The 15,997-nt window shown below is 44.5% G+C and overlaps 1 protein-coding gene across 2 annotated transcripts; it reads left to right on the forward strand.

Annotated features, from left to right (window-relative positions):
• Positions 1 to 915: 915 nt before the first annotated feature.
• Positions 916 to 6,344, forward strand: LOC109762905 (uncharacterized). 2 transcript variants are annotated; one of them, XR_006671134.2, is made up of 3 exons: positions 916 to 3,468; positions 3,590 to 4,883; positions 5,784 to 6,344. XR_006671134.2 is itself a non-coding variant. In XM_020321793.4 (2 exons), exon 2 carries the CDS (start codon positions 3,618 to 3,620, stop codon positions 4,809 to 4,811), a length of 1,194 nt encoding a protein of 397 aa, XP_020177382.1. In that variant the 5' UTR covers positions 916 to 3,468; positions 3,590 to 3,617; the 3' UTR covers positions 4,812 to 4,993. The 2 variants fall into 2 exon arrangements, 1 of the variants encoding a protein (XP_020177382.1); XM_020321793.4 differs by lacking the exon at positions 5,784 to 6,344 and having other exon boundaries at positions 3,590 to 4,993.
• The last annotated feature ends 9,653 nt before the right edge of the window (positions 6,345 to 15,997 follow it).

Raw genomic sequence — 15,997 nt, forward strand, 5'->3', positions numbered from 1 at the left:
ATAGCACTGTTTGCTACTTATCAGCACATAATGACTAATTTGTCATTGTGGTAACCCCTTAATCTACAAAAGGAGGCCCATGGCGACCGTAGAAAGGGTTAGAAGGTTGGATAACTCACACTCGTACGCACGTAGCCATTGCCGCCCCTGCCGGGCAAGTGTACTACGCTCTAGCACCACTCTTCCACCATCAATTCACCAAAGCAGGAGTAGGGTTTTATGCCTCACGGCAGCCCGAACCTGGGTAAAATTGCGTGCGTGATCTCTGCCATGCTGCCCCATGCTCGTCTGCTCTTTGTGCAATGCGATGTCCCCCTGCCGAACCAGCAAGGGGCACTGTGGTCCCATAGGTGGCCGTGGTTTCCCACGATAGCTACGCTAAGGGGGTTTCTTCCCCCTTTAGCCTAGTTTCTTTTAATACTTTGGCATACTGTGTACATGTCTCGGGATCTGATCATCCGATGTATAAATTTCTAATATTCTCTTTTCTTCATAATTTTAGGACATTAGCCTAGCATGCTGCCTAAGTGCATCAATACCCATGTAGTTAGGACAGAATTAAATCTGTTTTAGCCCATGAAGTTGCATCTAAAACCTGAATAAGTGCATCAAAAGGTCACGTCATCACATCCAGAAAACGGGAGAAGTGATAATATGCTGCAACGTAGCACTACTCTACCAGTCTCAGAGGATTTAACCTAAAAAAATCGAGAGAGTATACATGTATTTCGGGTAAATTCGATAGTAATGGATGTAAATTCTTAAACGCGTGAATACGAGAGAGTATACATGTTTTTCTGTACAAATATAGCATCCCCGTGTACTTCTACGACCATGCTCTTTTTGATACACTTTCTTTTAACGGTCACGGGGGGTGGGGGGGATCCCCACCTGACTATATCTATATTTGTCAAAAAGTTGCCAAAGCCAAGAATCGCCCCTTAAGCTTTGGCTGATTCAGTTTATAAGGGAAACTGGATCGAAAACCTAAACAAGTTGACCCCGTTTACGAGGAAAACCGGGCCCAAAACCATACAAGTAAGAAGATTACAAGAGATGAGAAAAAAGGACGTCCAGGACAAGGCCCGGCCTAGCTATCAGATCGAAGAACAAACACCATAGAAGGCACAAGTAGAAGTGGGGTGTCGTCAAAGGATCACAATACCAAGACTAAGCATGCAACCTAACGCACCGCACCGGCGTGCATACCGAACCTCACGACACAACTCAAGAGCAACTACAACCAATGAGTGATAACACGAACCTTGACTGGGAGCTCCGCCATGAGAATTCGAAACGATTAGCAAGTTGGGGAGGCATCTTGCGTCGTTGAAGAGCAAAGATGAACCAGAACAACACCAAGAGCACTAAGCTTACCGCAAAACAATGTCCACCAAGGGAGGTACTTGAACATGCACAGCAACACGGCCGACACCAGGGAACACCACCGAAGACGAACACAGAGGAAGCAGGACGACAGCAACACAAACCACCGTCGAGCCCGACCGGCCGGACAACCACCATCAACATTCCGACAGCAAGCAACACCCACACAACAATCATGTTGACCCCAAAGATGACGCCTTCAAGAAGGGTTGCGACGCTGGTTGCGCCGTCACTATCCATACAGGAGGATGTGGACTTGGGTTTCCCCCGGGGTCTCGACGAGGAGGGTGCAAACAACAAAAACAATGACGCCTTCAAGGAGGTTAGCGGCGCCCACAGGCGTCGCCGCCGCCGACTCCAGTTGTAGCAAGGCTTTCGCCCAAGTTGATCTGACACACTCCCGAAGACCGGTTGAGTGAGGTGAGAGCTGATCTGCACCACCACAAGTGACCATGGCCGCCCACGGTCAGAATCATACCACCACAGGCCGGATCGAAGTGAATCCAACCTGCCCAAGGCGCACGCAGCCATACCGGATCTGGGAGGGAGTAGCGCCACTATACACACCACCGGCAGGACCCCTACACCACGTAGAGGCCACTGCCCCGGGGAGACTAGCAGCTCAAACCAGCACCGCGCCGACTGGAGCAAACTACAAACCTCGCCAGAAAAGGACGCCCGCCCGACCGAGCAGGCCGCCTCCGGCCAGGCAGGGCAGGAGCAGAGTCGCCACCAAGAGCCCCCGCCGCGCCCACCACACGCAGATCCTGGCAGAGCGGCCCCAGATCCGCGCCCTGCCGAGCCCTCGCGCAAGATGCGCCGAGGACCATCACCGTGGCCGCCGCACCAGATCGGCCACACCCGCGTCGCCGCGAGATGGGGAAGCCCCGCCACCGCCGTCCAGACGACGGGCTTCGCCCGGCCATGTCCTTCAACGGTGGCGAGGGGAGAGGGCAGGGAGGAAGGGAGGCCGGCGGCGGGATTTGGCGCTTCCGCCCGTGTCGCCCCTGGAGGAGTGACACGGGGGACGGGGGGGCCTTTTTCCTTTTTTTTAAACCCTTTTTGATACACTTCATCGTCCCGTTATGTTCTAACAGTTATTCACTAATGTTCATCTTCTTTCTCCTTCATCTGTTCTAGCGGTGCTTTTCCATTAATGTAACTGTGATTTCCTTTCAAACTTTTAACCTTGTTTTATTCGCTATTGCTTCTTCTTTTCTTCTATTTATTTAGCTTTCTTTCATTCAGACTCATCAGTTCATATTCCCGTTATGTTCTAACAGTTATTCACTAATGTTCATCTTCTTTCTCCTTCATCTGTTCTTGCGGTGCTTTTCCATTGATGTAACTGTGATTTCCTTTCAAACTTCTAACCTTGTTTTATTCTCTATTGCTTCGTCTTTTCTTCTATTTATTTAGCTTTCTTTCATTCAGACTCATCAGTTCATATCCTTCAGTCGTTTGCCAACTTCATTTTTTTCCTTTTTCATTGAATAATTCACACATTTTTTCTCTATTTTTTTATTGTTTTGCGATGCATGAATTGGTTCGTGATAAATCGATCTTTAGATTCAAGAAAGCAATATCTGTACAACCAAACCTTAACTGCATGCAACATGTTGTGATGAAATGACATTTGTGGAGCTCTGGACAAAAGAAAACAAAATCGATGATTCAAAAAAACTATTGTTGGAAGCATTTTGGATCATCAATTTTATTTTTTACAGACCTCCAGCAATGTCGTTTCATTAGAAAACCTTTGCAGGAAGTTAAAACATTAATCACAAAAAAAAATCAGTTTTTTGAATTTTTACTAGTTTTCTGTTTCTTTACTGTTTTTTAGGGTGCATGCGAGCTCCGGTAAAAGGGCACTTTTGTAAAATAGCAGACACCTCAATCTCTCTGATTCCTCCCCAAATCAGCCGCCCCTACCTCACTCTCTTCCCCACCCGCCGCCGCCTACAGAAGGCCCAGCTCCGGCACCACCCCCCACCTATCTCTCTCTCCCCGCGCCGCCTCCGTCCTCCCCTCCCGCGGGCCGGCCTCCTCTCGGCACGCGCAGCTCGGCGACTCTTCATCCGGGTAAGGAAATCCTCCCCGCTTCTCCATTTCTTACCGATTATGTATCTTGTTTCCACTTTCCATTACGCTGCTCACTGGGAAAGTTGAATCTTTTTTTCACGACATTGCATCCTAACCGCAGTTAAGTGAAGCGGCTCGAGCGCGCAGCCATGGCCGCCCCTGTTCTGCCGCCTGCAAAGAGGAAGAAGGAGGGTCCGCCTCGTCTGGAAACCTCGCCGCTCCTTCCGGTCGCAGCCGCAGGCTGGTCCGCGCTCCCGCCCGACCTCGTCCGCCACGTCGCGGACTCCCTCCTGGCCACTAACGACCTCGACTTCTACATGGACTTCCGCGCAGTCTGCTCCGGTTGGCGCGCCGCCACCGATGACCCCAGGAGCGACGCCACCGACCCCCGCTTCCGCCCGCGCCGCTGGATCGTCCTCGACGAGGTCTTCCAGAGCCAAGGAAAGATGCTCCTGTTGAACACCGACTCCGGCCGCTTTCTCCACAGAGAACTCCCGCTGCTCAACGACCACCACGTCGTGGCAACCACTCGCAATGGCTACCTGGTCCTGGCGGACAAAAGCCCTCCTCACGCGGTCAACGTCCTCAACCCTCTCACCCGCGTTGTCATCCGTTTCGTGGCGCCGGTGCCCCCCAAGGTGGGATCCGCCGCTGTCGTCTTCTTTGACGACTCTTCTCCCACGCTCACCTTGTTCTGCGATTCATCTCACAATGTTTACACGGCTGACCTCAGCGATATTGGTTTTGACGTCCTAGAGGGTCCCGGACCGGAAGCAGAGTATGATTTCTTCCGTAAGACGGTCCTGGCTGGTGTTTACGCAGACATAGAGCCGGCATTTCATGGTGTGCTTGATGATTTATGCAGTTTGCTCATGTCTGGTGATGTTGCCAAGTTTTTCCCCGGCGGTCTTCCAGATGCAACCGACCTCAAATGGTTTCCAGTGGGTTTGGGTAAACATATGCTGCTTGTTGTGAATGCAGAGGGATCGATCTTTGTTTTAAAAAAGAACATTCAGATAGGTAAGCTTGTGGCTTTGGACAGCATCAGCAACTATGCCATCTTCATGGGTCTTCAGAGGTGCCTGGCTGTCGATGCTGAGAAGTTCCCAGGCATCGAGGCAAACTGTGTCTACTACATTGAAAATCTGGGTTCGTCAGCTCACATCTGCAAGTGCAACATCAAGAACAGGAAAGTAGAGAGGATCTCTGAAGCTGCCGATTTCGTGAAGCACGGCAAGCAGTTTGTCCTGGTTGCTGACCGTCCTTTGACGATCATCCACCTTCTCTCCAGCTACACCATCAACATCCCTGATTCTCAAATGGCCTTACAACAGATTCCATAAGGCGCTGGCAGATGTTCAACTTTGGGGAGATTGATCTCGATGACTGACAGACAAAGGCTATGGTTTTGCTAAGTAATTGCTCCTAATTACTCTCTAGTCTTTTGCTTTGTTATTTTGGATATGCCTTGCCATGTAACGTGTAAGAAACAGATTGATCGTATGTTAGATCACCTTTAGTGGAACTACTGTTTGCTGTCTTAATTAGAACTCCCTCCGTCCTAAAATTCTTGTCTTAAATTTGTCTAGATACGAATGTATCTAGTCATGTTTTAGTGTTAGATACATCCGTATCTAGACAAATCTAAGACAAGAATTTTGGGATGGAGGTAATATTTTGTATGAACCAAATGCTACATCTATTGTGCTTTATGCTACTCCCTACGTCCCATAATATAAGAAACATTCTTATATTATGGGACAGAGGGAGTATCTTTTTTCTGTGTGTCCCACTTCTTCTCTTTGCATTACTTATTAGAATTACAATCTGGTGCATAATTACGACATGAAGGTTTTGCCAACTTCTGATTAGCTCCTGCAGTTAGACCATTGATCATATTAGTATGCATCATTGTTCTCTGTAAGCTTTGTTAATTTTGCAATGCCATGTCCTGGGCAAGACACGGTTTGTCGAGATGCTGTATGATGCGGCTTGAGCTTACAACAGGGTATGAAAGTAGTGTTTCATACTCCCTCCGTTCCTAAATACTTGTCTTTCTAGGCATTTCAAATGACTATCACATACGGATGTATGTAGACATATTTTAAAGTGTAGATCCACTAATTTTACTCCGTATGTAGTCACTTGTTGAAATGCCTAGAAAGACAAGTATTTAGGAACGGAGGGAGTATATTTTTTCTAATGCTCCCATGCGTCTATGCTTCAGCCCCGTGAACTAGTTGCATTTGCAGTTTGTTCCTTGTATTTATGGGCATTACTGCAGAAATAAAATTTATAGAGGATGTGCTTTGCAGCTTATCATTGCTGCGAAGAACTTAAGATGTTCCCAGCTTGTCTTCAGTGCTGTTTCAACTGGGCGTTTGGTGCAACTGATCCGTAATCACCATATAAGAGAACTAGACTCAATACCAATAGCTCAAAATGTCGGTGTAATGCTGCAACAGTAAGCAAAGAACAGCAGTTGAAAGTACATGCACAACTACTAGTTGTCAGCCTAACCTTTACAATTTCTTCTTCATCTCGAACTGCAGTGAAATATCGGTTTGCTCTCTGAGAAAAGACTGCCCCGGTTGAGTTTTTGCGCAGCTGCAGCTTATTACCATTCAGCAATGTATTAGCTTTTTGTTTACTGTACCAGCAGTGAGCTTGGGGTGGTTGGATCCTGGTAAGTTGAATCTTGCATTGTGTCATTGAGATCATCAATTCCTTCAGTTAGGATATCAGTTGTTTTTCTTTTAAAAAATGAATCAGTATGTTCAGTTACTAGATGATTACTGGTACAACACTAAATTGGTCGTTTTGTTCTGTACCTGTGAACCCTCTTTTGTTTCAGATGGTACTTATGATACTCTGAATGAATGCCTCTTGTGCCGCTTCTGCGTTCTCTGCTTTTTTATTGCGGAGAACTAGTTACTTGGTGTAAGTATTATTTCAGCGACCCAATGCTGTTATCGGGGATCTACTTACATTGTTTTGCTGCATTTCACTGGCCAGCATGTGAATCAACTACAACCTCATACACCTAGTTCCCAAATAATGCAGAAAACAACACCAGATGTTCTCAGTAACCTAACCCAGAATAATAAATTATTAAAACTTCCTATAGGGAGCAGGGCAGAGGGGGGAGCTGTGCCTCCAAGGATATGGGGATGAATGTAAATGCTATAAAACAGAAAGAAAAGATAATAAATAAAATAATTAACTTGAAAGATAATAGGTAGTTAGGTACTCCCTGTATGAAATCGCCTTTTTTTACAGTCTTTTGCAAAGAAACTAAGAGTTTTTACTGAGAGTTGTTTGAAACAGATTCCATAATGCACCGGCGCATCTTTGTTCAATAGATTCCATAATGCAATCGGGTGCTTAATTAGGACATGGAACTTTTTGCCAACTTCTGAATTTGGCTCCCACAATTAGACCATTGATCATATTAGCGTGCATCATTGTTCTCTGTAAGCTTTGTTAATTTTGCAATGTTAAGTGCCGGGCAAGAAACGGTTTGTCGATCTGCTGTACGATGCGGCTTGGCCATATAACATGGTATGAAAGTAACATTAATGTTGCATTTGTAGTTTGTTCCTTGCATTTCTGGGCATTATTTCAGAAATAAAAAATTTAGAGGATGTGCTTTGCAGCTCATCATTGCTGCAAAGAACTCAAGATGTTCCGAGCTTATAAATATCTGTGACATGGTTTGCAATTGCTGTGTCTAATTAAAGGGGCATTGTAGATTATTTACTAATTTTTTTGCTTGGCGGGTGTTGTACATTTACATAGGCTTTATCCTGTTTAGAGTGCGCATGTGTTCGGAGCTGTTTCAACTGGGGAGTGGTGCAACTGATCACTGTACCAGAGAACTAGACTCTATCAATAGCTCAAAATGTTTGTGTAATGCTGCAAACAATAAGCAGAGAGCAGCAATTGAAAGCAATATAGACCAGTGGGTGAGCTATTGAGCTGCAAGTTACTAAGAACAGCAGTTGAAAGTACATGCATAACTATTACTCCATCCGTTCCTAAATACTTGTCTTTCTAGGCATTTCAAATGAATATCACATACGGATGTATGTAGACATATTTTAGAGTGTAGATTCACTCATTTTACTCCGTATGTAGTCACTTGTTGAAATGCCTAGAAAGACAAGTATTTAGGAACGGAGGGAGTAGTTATCACCCTACTTCTATATTTTTTTACAGAAAACTATCACTTTCTTTATTTTTTCCAATACACTACAACTATTTTGATTGGTTGTTCCAAAAAACACTAGTTGCTGGACGGTTATGTATTTCCGGTTTATGACATGGATGTGCCCGCTTGTCAGGTCCACGTGGCACAAAAGTCAACACCGTTGTCTGAACAGTTAACTTCAGCCATTTACTGGCCAGTGGGATCCACAAGTCAGCCACACTAAAATCCATAATGAACTTCTTTTCCCAAAGAATACGGAACACCATGCTGCCTTGCCCCGTCTCCCTTGTGAGAGTAAATAGCATAAAACTACTACTCCCTCCGTCCCAAAATTCTTGTCTTAGATTTGTCTAGATATGGATGTATCTAATACTAAAACGTAACTTGATACATCCGTATTTAAACAAATCTAACATAAGAATTTTGAGACGGAGGGAGTACTTTACAGGTTAGGGTTTCAAAAAACTACCGGTTTTTAATTTTCGCTGATAACTACCAACTCGGGGGTCGGCTGTTTCAAAAAACCCCAAATGCCCGTTGCTTAAAAATTAAACCTGTTTATGACAGGTCGGGCCCGCACCTAAACATTCCGTCTATTTGACCGTGTGTTTGACCGTTAACTGACATGTAGGGCCCACATGTCAGTGTCTGAAAAAGCAATCGGGTCCCTGGAAGTTTTATGAAAAAGCAATCGACTCCGTGAAAGTTTTCACAAAAGCAATCAGGTCACTAGAGAGGAGGCGCACCCGCCATGGCAGGAGCTCGATCTCGAGTGCTCTGCCTCGAACTGCGATGCCACCTCCTCCGGGTCGACGCCGTGCACCGCCTGCGACTGGCGAGCCGCACCCACAGCGGCCGTATCCACGCCGCCCCTCGCATGTGGCCGCCGCCACGCCGCCCCTCGCATGTGGCCGCCGCCACCCCGCCCCTCGCATGTGGCCGCCGCCACGCCCTCCCTCACCTTTGTGTGCCGACCACCACGCCCTGCCTCGCCTGCGCCGGCGGCCACACTCTGCCTCGCCTGTGCCGGCCGCTGCCCTACCTTCCCTGCCTCACCTGCGGCCAAAGCGGACGGCCTGCGCGTTGCTGGAGTGCGCACCTCCCGCCGCCAAGGACAAGGCCGGCCTCTGGAATGCCTCCTCGTCGCCAACTCCACCACCATCAGCTCCGGCGAGCAACTCCCACGACCATGGGGAGGGGAGGGAGGATGAAGAAAGAGAAGAGGGAAAGAGAAGAGGAAGACGAAACTGACATGTGGGCCACACATGTCAGTTAACAGTCAACACACGGTCAAATAGACAGAATGTTTAGGTGCGGGCCTGACATGTCTTAAACAGGTTTAATTTTTAAGCAACGGGCATTTGGGGTTTTCTGAAACAGCCGACCCCCGAGTTGGTAGTTATCAGTGAAAAATTAAAAACCGGTAGTTTTTTGAAACCCTAGCCTATAAAGTAGTAGTTTTATGCTATTTACTCCCCTTCCGAGAGCGCCGCCTGATCTCCCGACCTCCATCAGCCGCGGCGGCGCGACACGACCTACACAGGAGCTCGGCGGTGACGGAAGCACCACTAGGGTGCGACAGGGGAGGCATGCAGGAGAGCGTCGGTGGTAAGTAGCGGCGGTGACAAGGAGAAGCGGCAAGCAGACACGGTGGCAAGAAGTGGCAGCGGCGGCCCCAACATGTAGAGGCGGCACCCAACCACAATCTCCGCCACGCTCGGCCCAGCCGCACGCTAGACTGAGGCGCACTCAGCAGGAGGTCGACTACGGTGTGATCTTCACAAGGCCGCGGCGGGGCAGAGCTCTAACGACGCTGGGCGCAGGCCAAGCACGGGTGTGCCCCATGATCGAAGGGGGCGCAGGGACCTGTGCAGCAGCACCACGACGGTGCAGCCGAGGCCGCAGCAACCACGACTAGCCACCACCACGGCCGACTTGCTTTTTAAAAACACTAACAGGGCTCCGATTGCTTTTTTAAAAGTTTCACGGACTCAATTGCTTTTTTAAAAATAGTCACAGGGACTTGATTGCTTTTTTAAAAAAATTTACAGGAATCTTATTGCTTTTTAAAAAGAACTATAGGTACTTGATTGCTTTTTTAAAAAGTTACAGGGGCCTGATTGATTTTTATTTTTTAAAGGGACGGACTGTGGACTCCACCTATCATAACGGTCAACCTAATCGTCAAAGCTATTAGTGTTTACTTTGAAGTAATGGTGGACTTAACGGGTGGGTTAGCGTTGTCATAACCGCGGTTAAATTTAACGCTTGAACAACGAGTGTTTTTTGCAACATCGAACCAAAATAGTAGTAGCCTTTTAGAAAGTTAAAAAAATGGTAGTTTTTTGTAACCCTAACCCATAGTGTGATAGTTTTGGCTATGTAGTAGGAAACATGCCCGTGCGTTGCAACGGGAGAAACAAATCTTTTTCACGTCCCTAGTGGTGACACATCCGTATTGCCGCGTCTTCTTCACCATCATCGCCAACGAAAGTCAGTTATCCACTTATTGATGATAAAAGTGGTCAGTCCTAAGGCAATGAGCTTGCTTACTCTAGAATGCCACTTTGTGAGCTCCTCTCTACACCGAATTGTAACTCTGCGGACTTATGATGATGGTGGACGCTGTCCTTATCTCATCTTTACTTGATTCATGCACCATTCCTACATTTGTATGCAATTGCTTTTTTCTGACGGTGTGGAATATATGATAGAGATAATTATTATTACATAATTATGAAGCTCGATGGCAATGGATGGGAATTCATTTAAAATTTCACAAATGATTTCCGACACTTTCTCCGTCCCATCTAAATCACAAGACATCCTCATCTGACAGCACCCTCATACTAAAAGTACATATCGTGCAAGACTAAAAATTTAGGTTGTGAAGACGTGGTAGAGATTAAAAAACCTTTCAAAGTTAAGCTGAGAAAAAACTTTTAAAAGGCCATTTAAAGCATAAGGCGTTATCACAGCCTATCCTATAAAGGCATGCAAGCCTTGGCGTCAATGTTCCAAGCTTAGCTTCCTTCTGGCTTTAGAGGCCGCCTCCAACAAATAAACTTGTCATTTGGTTCCATTTATCAGCAAAAGAGCATGTGCGCTGGGCGCAGGCCAAGCACGGGTGTGCCCCATGATCGAAGGGGGCGCAGGGACCTGTGCAGCAGCACCACGACGGTGCAGCCGAGGCCGCAGCAACCACGACTAGCCACCACCACGGCCGACTTGCTTTTTAAAAACACTAACAGGGCTCCGATTGCTTTTTTAAAAGTTTCACGGACTCAATTGCTTTTTTAAAAATAGTCACAGGGACTTGATTGCTTTTTTAAAAAAATTTACAGGAATCTTATTGCTTTTTAAAAAGAACTATAGGTACTTGATTGCTTTTTTAAAAAGTTACAGGGGCCTGATTGATTTTTATTTTTTAAAGGGACGGACGTGTGGACTCCACCTATCATAACGGTCAACCTAATCGTCAAAGCTATTAGTGTTTACTTTGAAGTAATGGTGGACTTAACGGGTGGGTTAGCGTTGTCATAACCGCGGTTAAATTTAACGCTTGAACAACGAGTGTTTTTTGCAACATCGAACCAAAATAGTAGTAGCCTTTTAGAAAGTTAAAAAAATGGTAGTTTTTTGTAACCCTAACCCATAGTGTGATAGTTTTGGCTATGTAGTAGGAAACATGCCCGTGCGTTGCAACGGGAGAAACAAATCTTTTTCACGTCCCTAGTGGTGACACATCCGTATTGCCGCGTCTTCTTCACCATCATCGCCAACGAAAGTCAGTTATCCACTTATTGATGATAAAAGTGGTCAGTCCTAAGGCAATGAGCTTGCTTACTCTAGAATGCCACTTTGTGAGCTCCTCTCTACACCGAATTGTAACTCTGCGGACTTATGATGATGGTGGACGCTGTCCTTATCTCATCTTTACTTGATTCATGCACCATTCCTACATTTGTATGCAATTGCTTTTTTCTGACGGTGTGGAATATATGATAGAGATAATTATTATTACATAATTATGAAGCTCGATGGCAATGGATGGGAATTCATTTAAAATTTCACAAATGATTTCCGACACTTTCTCCGTCCCATCTAAATCACAAGACATCCTCATCTGACAGCACCCTCATACTAAAAGTACATATCGTGCAAGACTAAAAATTTAGGTTGTGAAGACGTGGTAGAGATTAAAAAACCTTTCAAAGTTAAGCTGAGAAAAAACTTTTAAAAGGCCATTTAAAGCATAAGGCGTTATCACAGCCTATCCTATAAAGGCATGCAAGCCTTGGCGTCAATGTTCCAAGCTTAGCTTCCTTCTGGCTTTAGAGGCCGCCTCCAACAAATAAACTTGTCATTTGGTTCCATTTATCAGCAAAAGAGCATGTGCGCTGGGCGCAGGCCAAGCACGGGTGTGCCCCATGATCGAAGGGGGCGCAGGGACCTGTGCAGCAGCACCACGACGGTGCAGCCGAGGCCGCAGCAACCACGACTAGCCACCACCACGGCCGACTTGCTTTTTAAAAACACTAACAGGGCTCCGATTGCTTTTTTAAAAGTTTCACGGACTCAATTGCTTTTTTAAAAATAGTCACAGGGACTTGATTGCTTTTTTAAAAAAAATTACAGGAATCTTATTGCTTTTTAAAAAGAACTATAGGTACTTGATTGCTTTTTTAAAAAGTTACAGGGGCCTGATTGATTTTTATTTTTTAAAGGGACGGACGTGTGGACTCCACCTATCATAACGGTCAACCTAATCGTCAAAGCTATTAGTGTTTACTTTGAAGTAATGGTGGACTTAATGGGTGGGTTAGCGTTGTCATAACCGCGGTTAAATTTAACGCTTGAACAACGAGTGTTTTTTGCAACATCGAACCAAAATAGTAGTAGCCTTTTAGAAAGTTAAAAAAATGGTAGTTTTTTGTAACCCTAACCCATAGTGTGATAGTTTTGGCTATGTAGTAGGAAACATGCCCGTGCGTTGCAACGGGAGAAACAAATCTTTTTCACGTCCCTAGTGGTGACACATCCGTATTGCCGCGTCTTCTTCACCATCATCGCCAACGAAAGTCAGTTATCCACTTATTGATGATAAAAGTGGTCAGTCCTAAGGCAATGAGCTTGCTTACTCTAGAATGCCACTTTGTGAGCTCCTCTCTACACCGAATTGTAACTCTGCGGACTTATGATGATGGTGGACGCTGTCCTTATCTCATCTTTACTTGATTCATGCACCATTCCTACATTTGTATGCAATTGCTTTTTTCTGACGGTGTGGAATATATGATAGAGATAATTATTATTACATAATTATGAAGCTCGATGGCAATGGATGGGAATTCATTTAAAATTTCACAAATGATTTCCGACACTTTCTCCGTCCCATCTAAATCACAAGACATCCTCATCTGACAGCACCCTCATACTAAAAGTACATATCGTGCAAGACTAAAAATTTAGGTTGTGAAGACGTGGTAGAGATTAAAAAACCTTTCAAAGTTAAGCTGAGAAAAAACTTTTAAAAGGCCATTTAAAGCATAAGGCGTTATCACAGCCTATCCTATAAAGGCATGCAAGCCTTGGCGTCAATGTTCCAAGCTTAGCTTCCTTCTGGCTTTAGAGGCCGCCTCCAACAAATAAACTTGTCATTTGGTTCCATTTATCAGCAAAAGAGCATGTGCATTGCAACGGGTATAAAATAAATTTGATAATTTGTGTCGAGTGTTTATCTATTGCACTACTAACTCCTAATCCATCCGGATTGAAATAATTACATATTTGGCTCCAAGTAATGCAGTGAGAGAGATATTTACTTCTGATAGACCTCAAGTTATACAGAGATGATTACTCGTGTGAGTAATTATTCTGTGAATTATATTCCAAAGAAAAATGATCATGCACATAATTAGATGTGGCACTACCAAGATACAGGAAGCAACTTGAAGTCTTACCTCAAATTAGTTACCAAAAAGAATGTTGATCCCACAATATGGTGCATGACACAATCTTCGGATTTTTTTATTCCGGACAATGATCCCACAATATGACATCTCTGGAATTTTTAATTCCGGCCACACAAATCCTGTCCTTCTTCCAAATAATCGAGTTTATCCTGTGTGCATGTCCGCTCTGTCTCTCTCTTTCATTGATTCCACAATTTTTCTTGAGAGACGGATCCAGTCCTTCCCGATTTTCTAGGCGGCTTGTTGAGATCAAGTGGCAAGTGTATATAAATCAATCAAATTTTGTGTAAGAGAGCGAGGTGGGACAATATAAGGAGAGGATGAACCTAAAGTCTCAACATAAAGACTACCTTTGTCAGTTGGATGTGTCATCTAGAATTAGCCTAGAGGGCTAGGGTTCAACTCCGCAAACTGTCGGTATAGAATTCCTTTTTTTTTTGCCTGGGCCACCACATGAGTGGGCTTAGGCCCATGTGATCGATGGGTCTCACGTGGAAGGACAGAAAATTGACGGCGTATGAATATTTGCTAACGACGGACGGACGAAATTTTTACACGATGGACGAAATTTTCGGAAGGAAGAAGCAATAGTTGCTTTATTATTATTAGGTAATAAAGATAAAGATATAGATAAAGATAAAGACTACGCAGAATTGGTAGCACGCCTCAGTGAGTGGGCTTAGGCCCATGTGATCGATGGGTCTCACATGGAAGGACAGAAAATTGATGGCGTATGAATATTTGCTAACGACGGACGGACGAAATTTTTACACGACGGACGAAATTTTCGAAAGGAAGAAGCGATAGTTGCTTTATTATTAGGTAAAGATAAAGATAAAGACTATGCAGAATTGGTAGCACGCCTCAGTGATAGGGCATCTGAAGCTGCATATGATCTGTTTTAGTGGCTGCTTGGTATATTTGATGGTACATAAGAGAAATTTTTGAAGGATTAGATTGTCCAGATTCCTAGAAGTACCGCTCTCTGCATAAATGCAATCACAACACCAAATAGACATTAGGGTTCCTTCGCCTTCCATTGGCGCCCGTTGTCGGTCCGCCTAGTCTCTGGTGGCTTTAGGGCCATGGGGCGTAGTGGATCCGGCCATTGCCGGCAGGAGGGCTTCGTTTTTAGATGTTTCTTTGAGTTTTGTTACAGTTTGTGTCGTGCTCAGGTAAGTGAGACGACGGCGATCTTTAAAGATGGAATAAGGTTCTCCCTGCTTAGCTCCTATTTCGTTGGTGCGTATAACATTATCGATGGACATGTGAAGGTGTGTCTCAAGTGGATCTATCTCAACTGGATCTGCTCGAATCTGATCATCATTTGTCTACGTTCGTGTGTCTTCATGTTGAACCCTTTCAATCTATGCCTTCTTCATCGAAAACGGTTGCTGTTCTAGTACACTGGTCCTATGAGATCTTACCATAACGACTTTCTAACTGTCTACTATAATAAATTTTGCTCGGCTCCAACCAAGGAGGGGCGATAACGGCGACGCGCTTTCGGCTCACTTCAGTCCTTATAGTTATCACTAGGAGGTCTGCGGACTTGGATGTAATATCTGAGTCAGCAATTTCTCAAAGCTCTCTCGTTCAATTCTTTTATACTATACACTATATATGCTTCCTAGTTTAAATTAATCGGGGTCTTTAATTTAGAACTTGGTCATCTGATTTTGACCAGGTCAACAATTTTTTAAGGAGCTCTCACATCTAATTATTTTAATTCACTATGTTCCCTCATTTTGACACTCTTTCGTTCGATTGAGATATTCAATTTTGGATTTGGTTTACTCTTTTGATCAGGCCAATGTTTTTTCAAATCAATCAAAAGCAACTGGCCTAGAAAAACATATCAACCACCGCGCACCTCGCACCACCTACCACCATGTGGTGATACTATAGCACCAATATAGTACATGCAACCACTGACAAAGAAATTCTCCCACATAAATATGATTTGATTAGCGGATACGCCAGAATCACACCAAGAAAGACCCACCAAATAAACGCATTACAAATAAACATAAAACGCACTCCATTATCGCCCCTACCTGCCAAACTAAATATTCCATCACTTCCAAAATATAAGGGGCATTAATTTTTTGAAACTCAATTTTATTTAACTTTGACCAAGTTCAGAGCAAAAAATATCTGCATCCACAATATTAAACCAAAAATATGAAAATTCATTTCATGATGAATCTAATAACACCGATTTGATATTATGAATTTTGATATATTTCTCTATAAATTTGATCAAACTTAAAAAGGTTTGACTTTAAAAAAGCAACACACCTTACATTTTAAAACAAAATGAGTAAAAAAAATAAGAATCCCA

This window comes from Aegilops tauschii, chromosome 3 (assembly GCF_002575655.3).
Source record: "Aegilops tauschii subsp. strangulata cultivar AL8/78 chromosome 3, Aet v6.0, whole genome shotgun sequence".
Taxonomy (NCBI): domain Eukaryota; kingdom Viridiplantae; phylum Streptophyta; class Magnoliopsida; order Poales; family Poaceae; genus Aegilops; species Aegilops tauschii.

Coding starts and splice junctions, on each gene's coding strand:
- LOC109762905 (XM_020321793.4), top strand. CDS start 3,618: ATGGCCGCCCCTGTTCTGCCGCCTGCAAAGAGGAAGAAGGAGGGTCCG.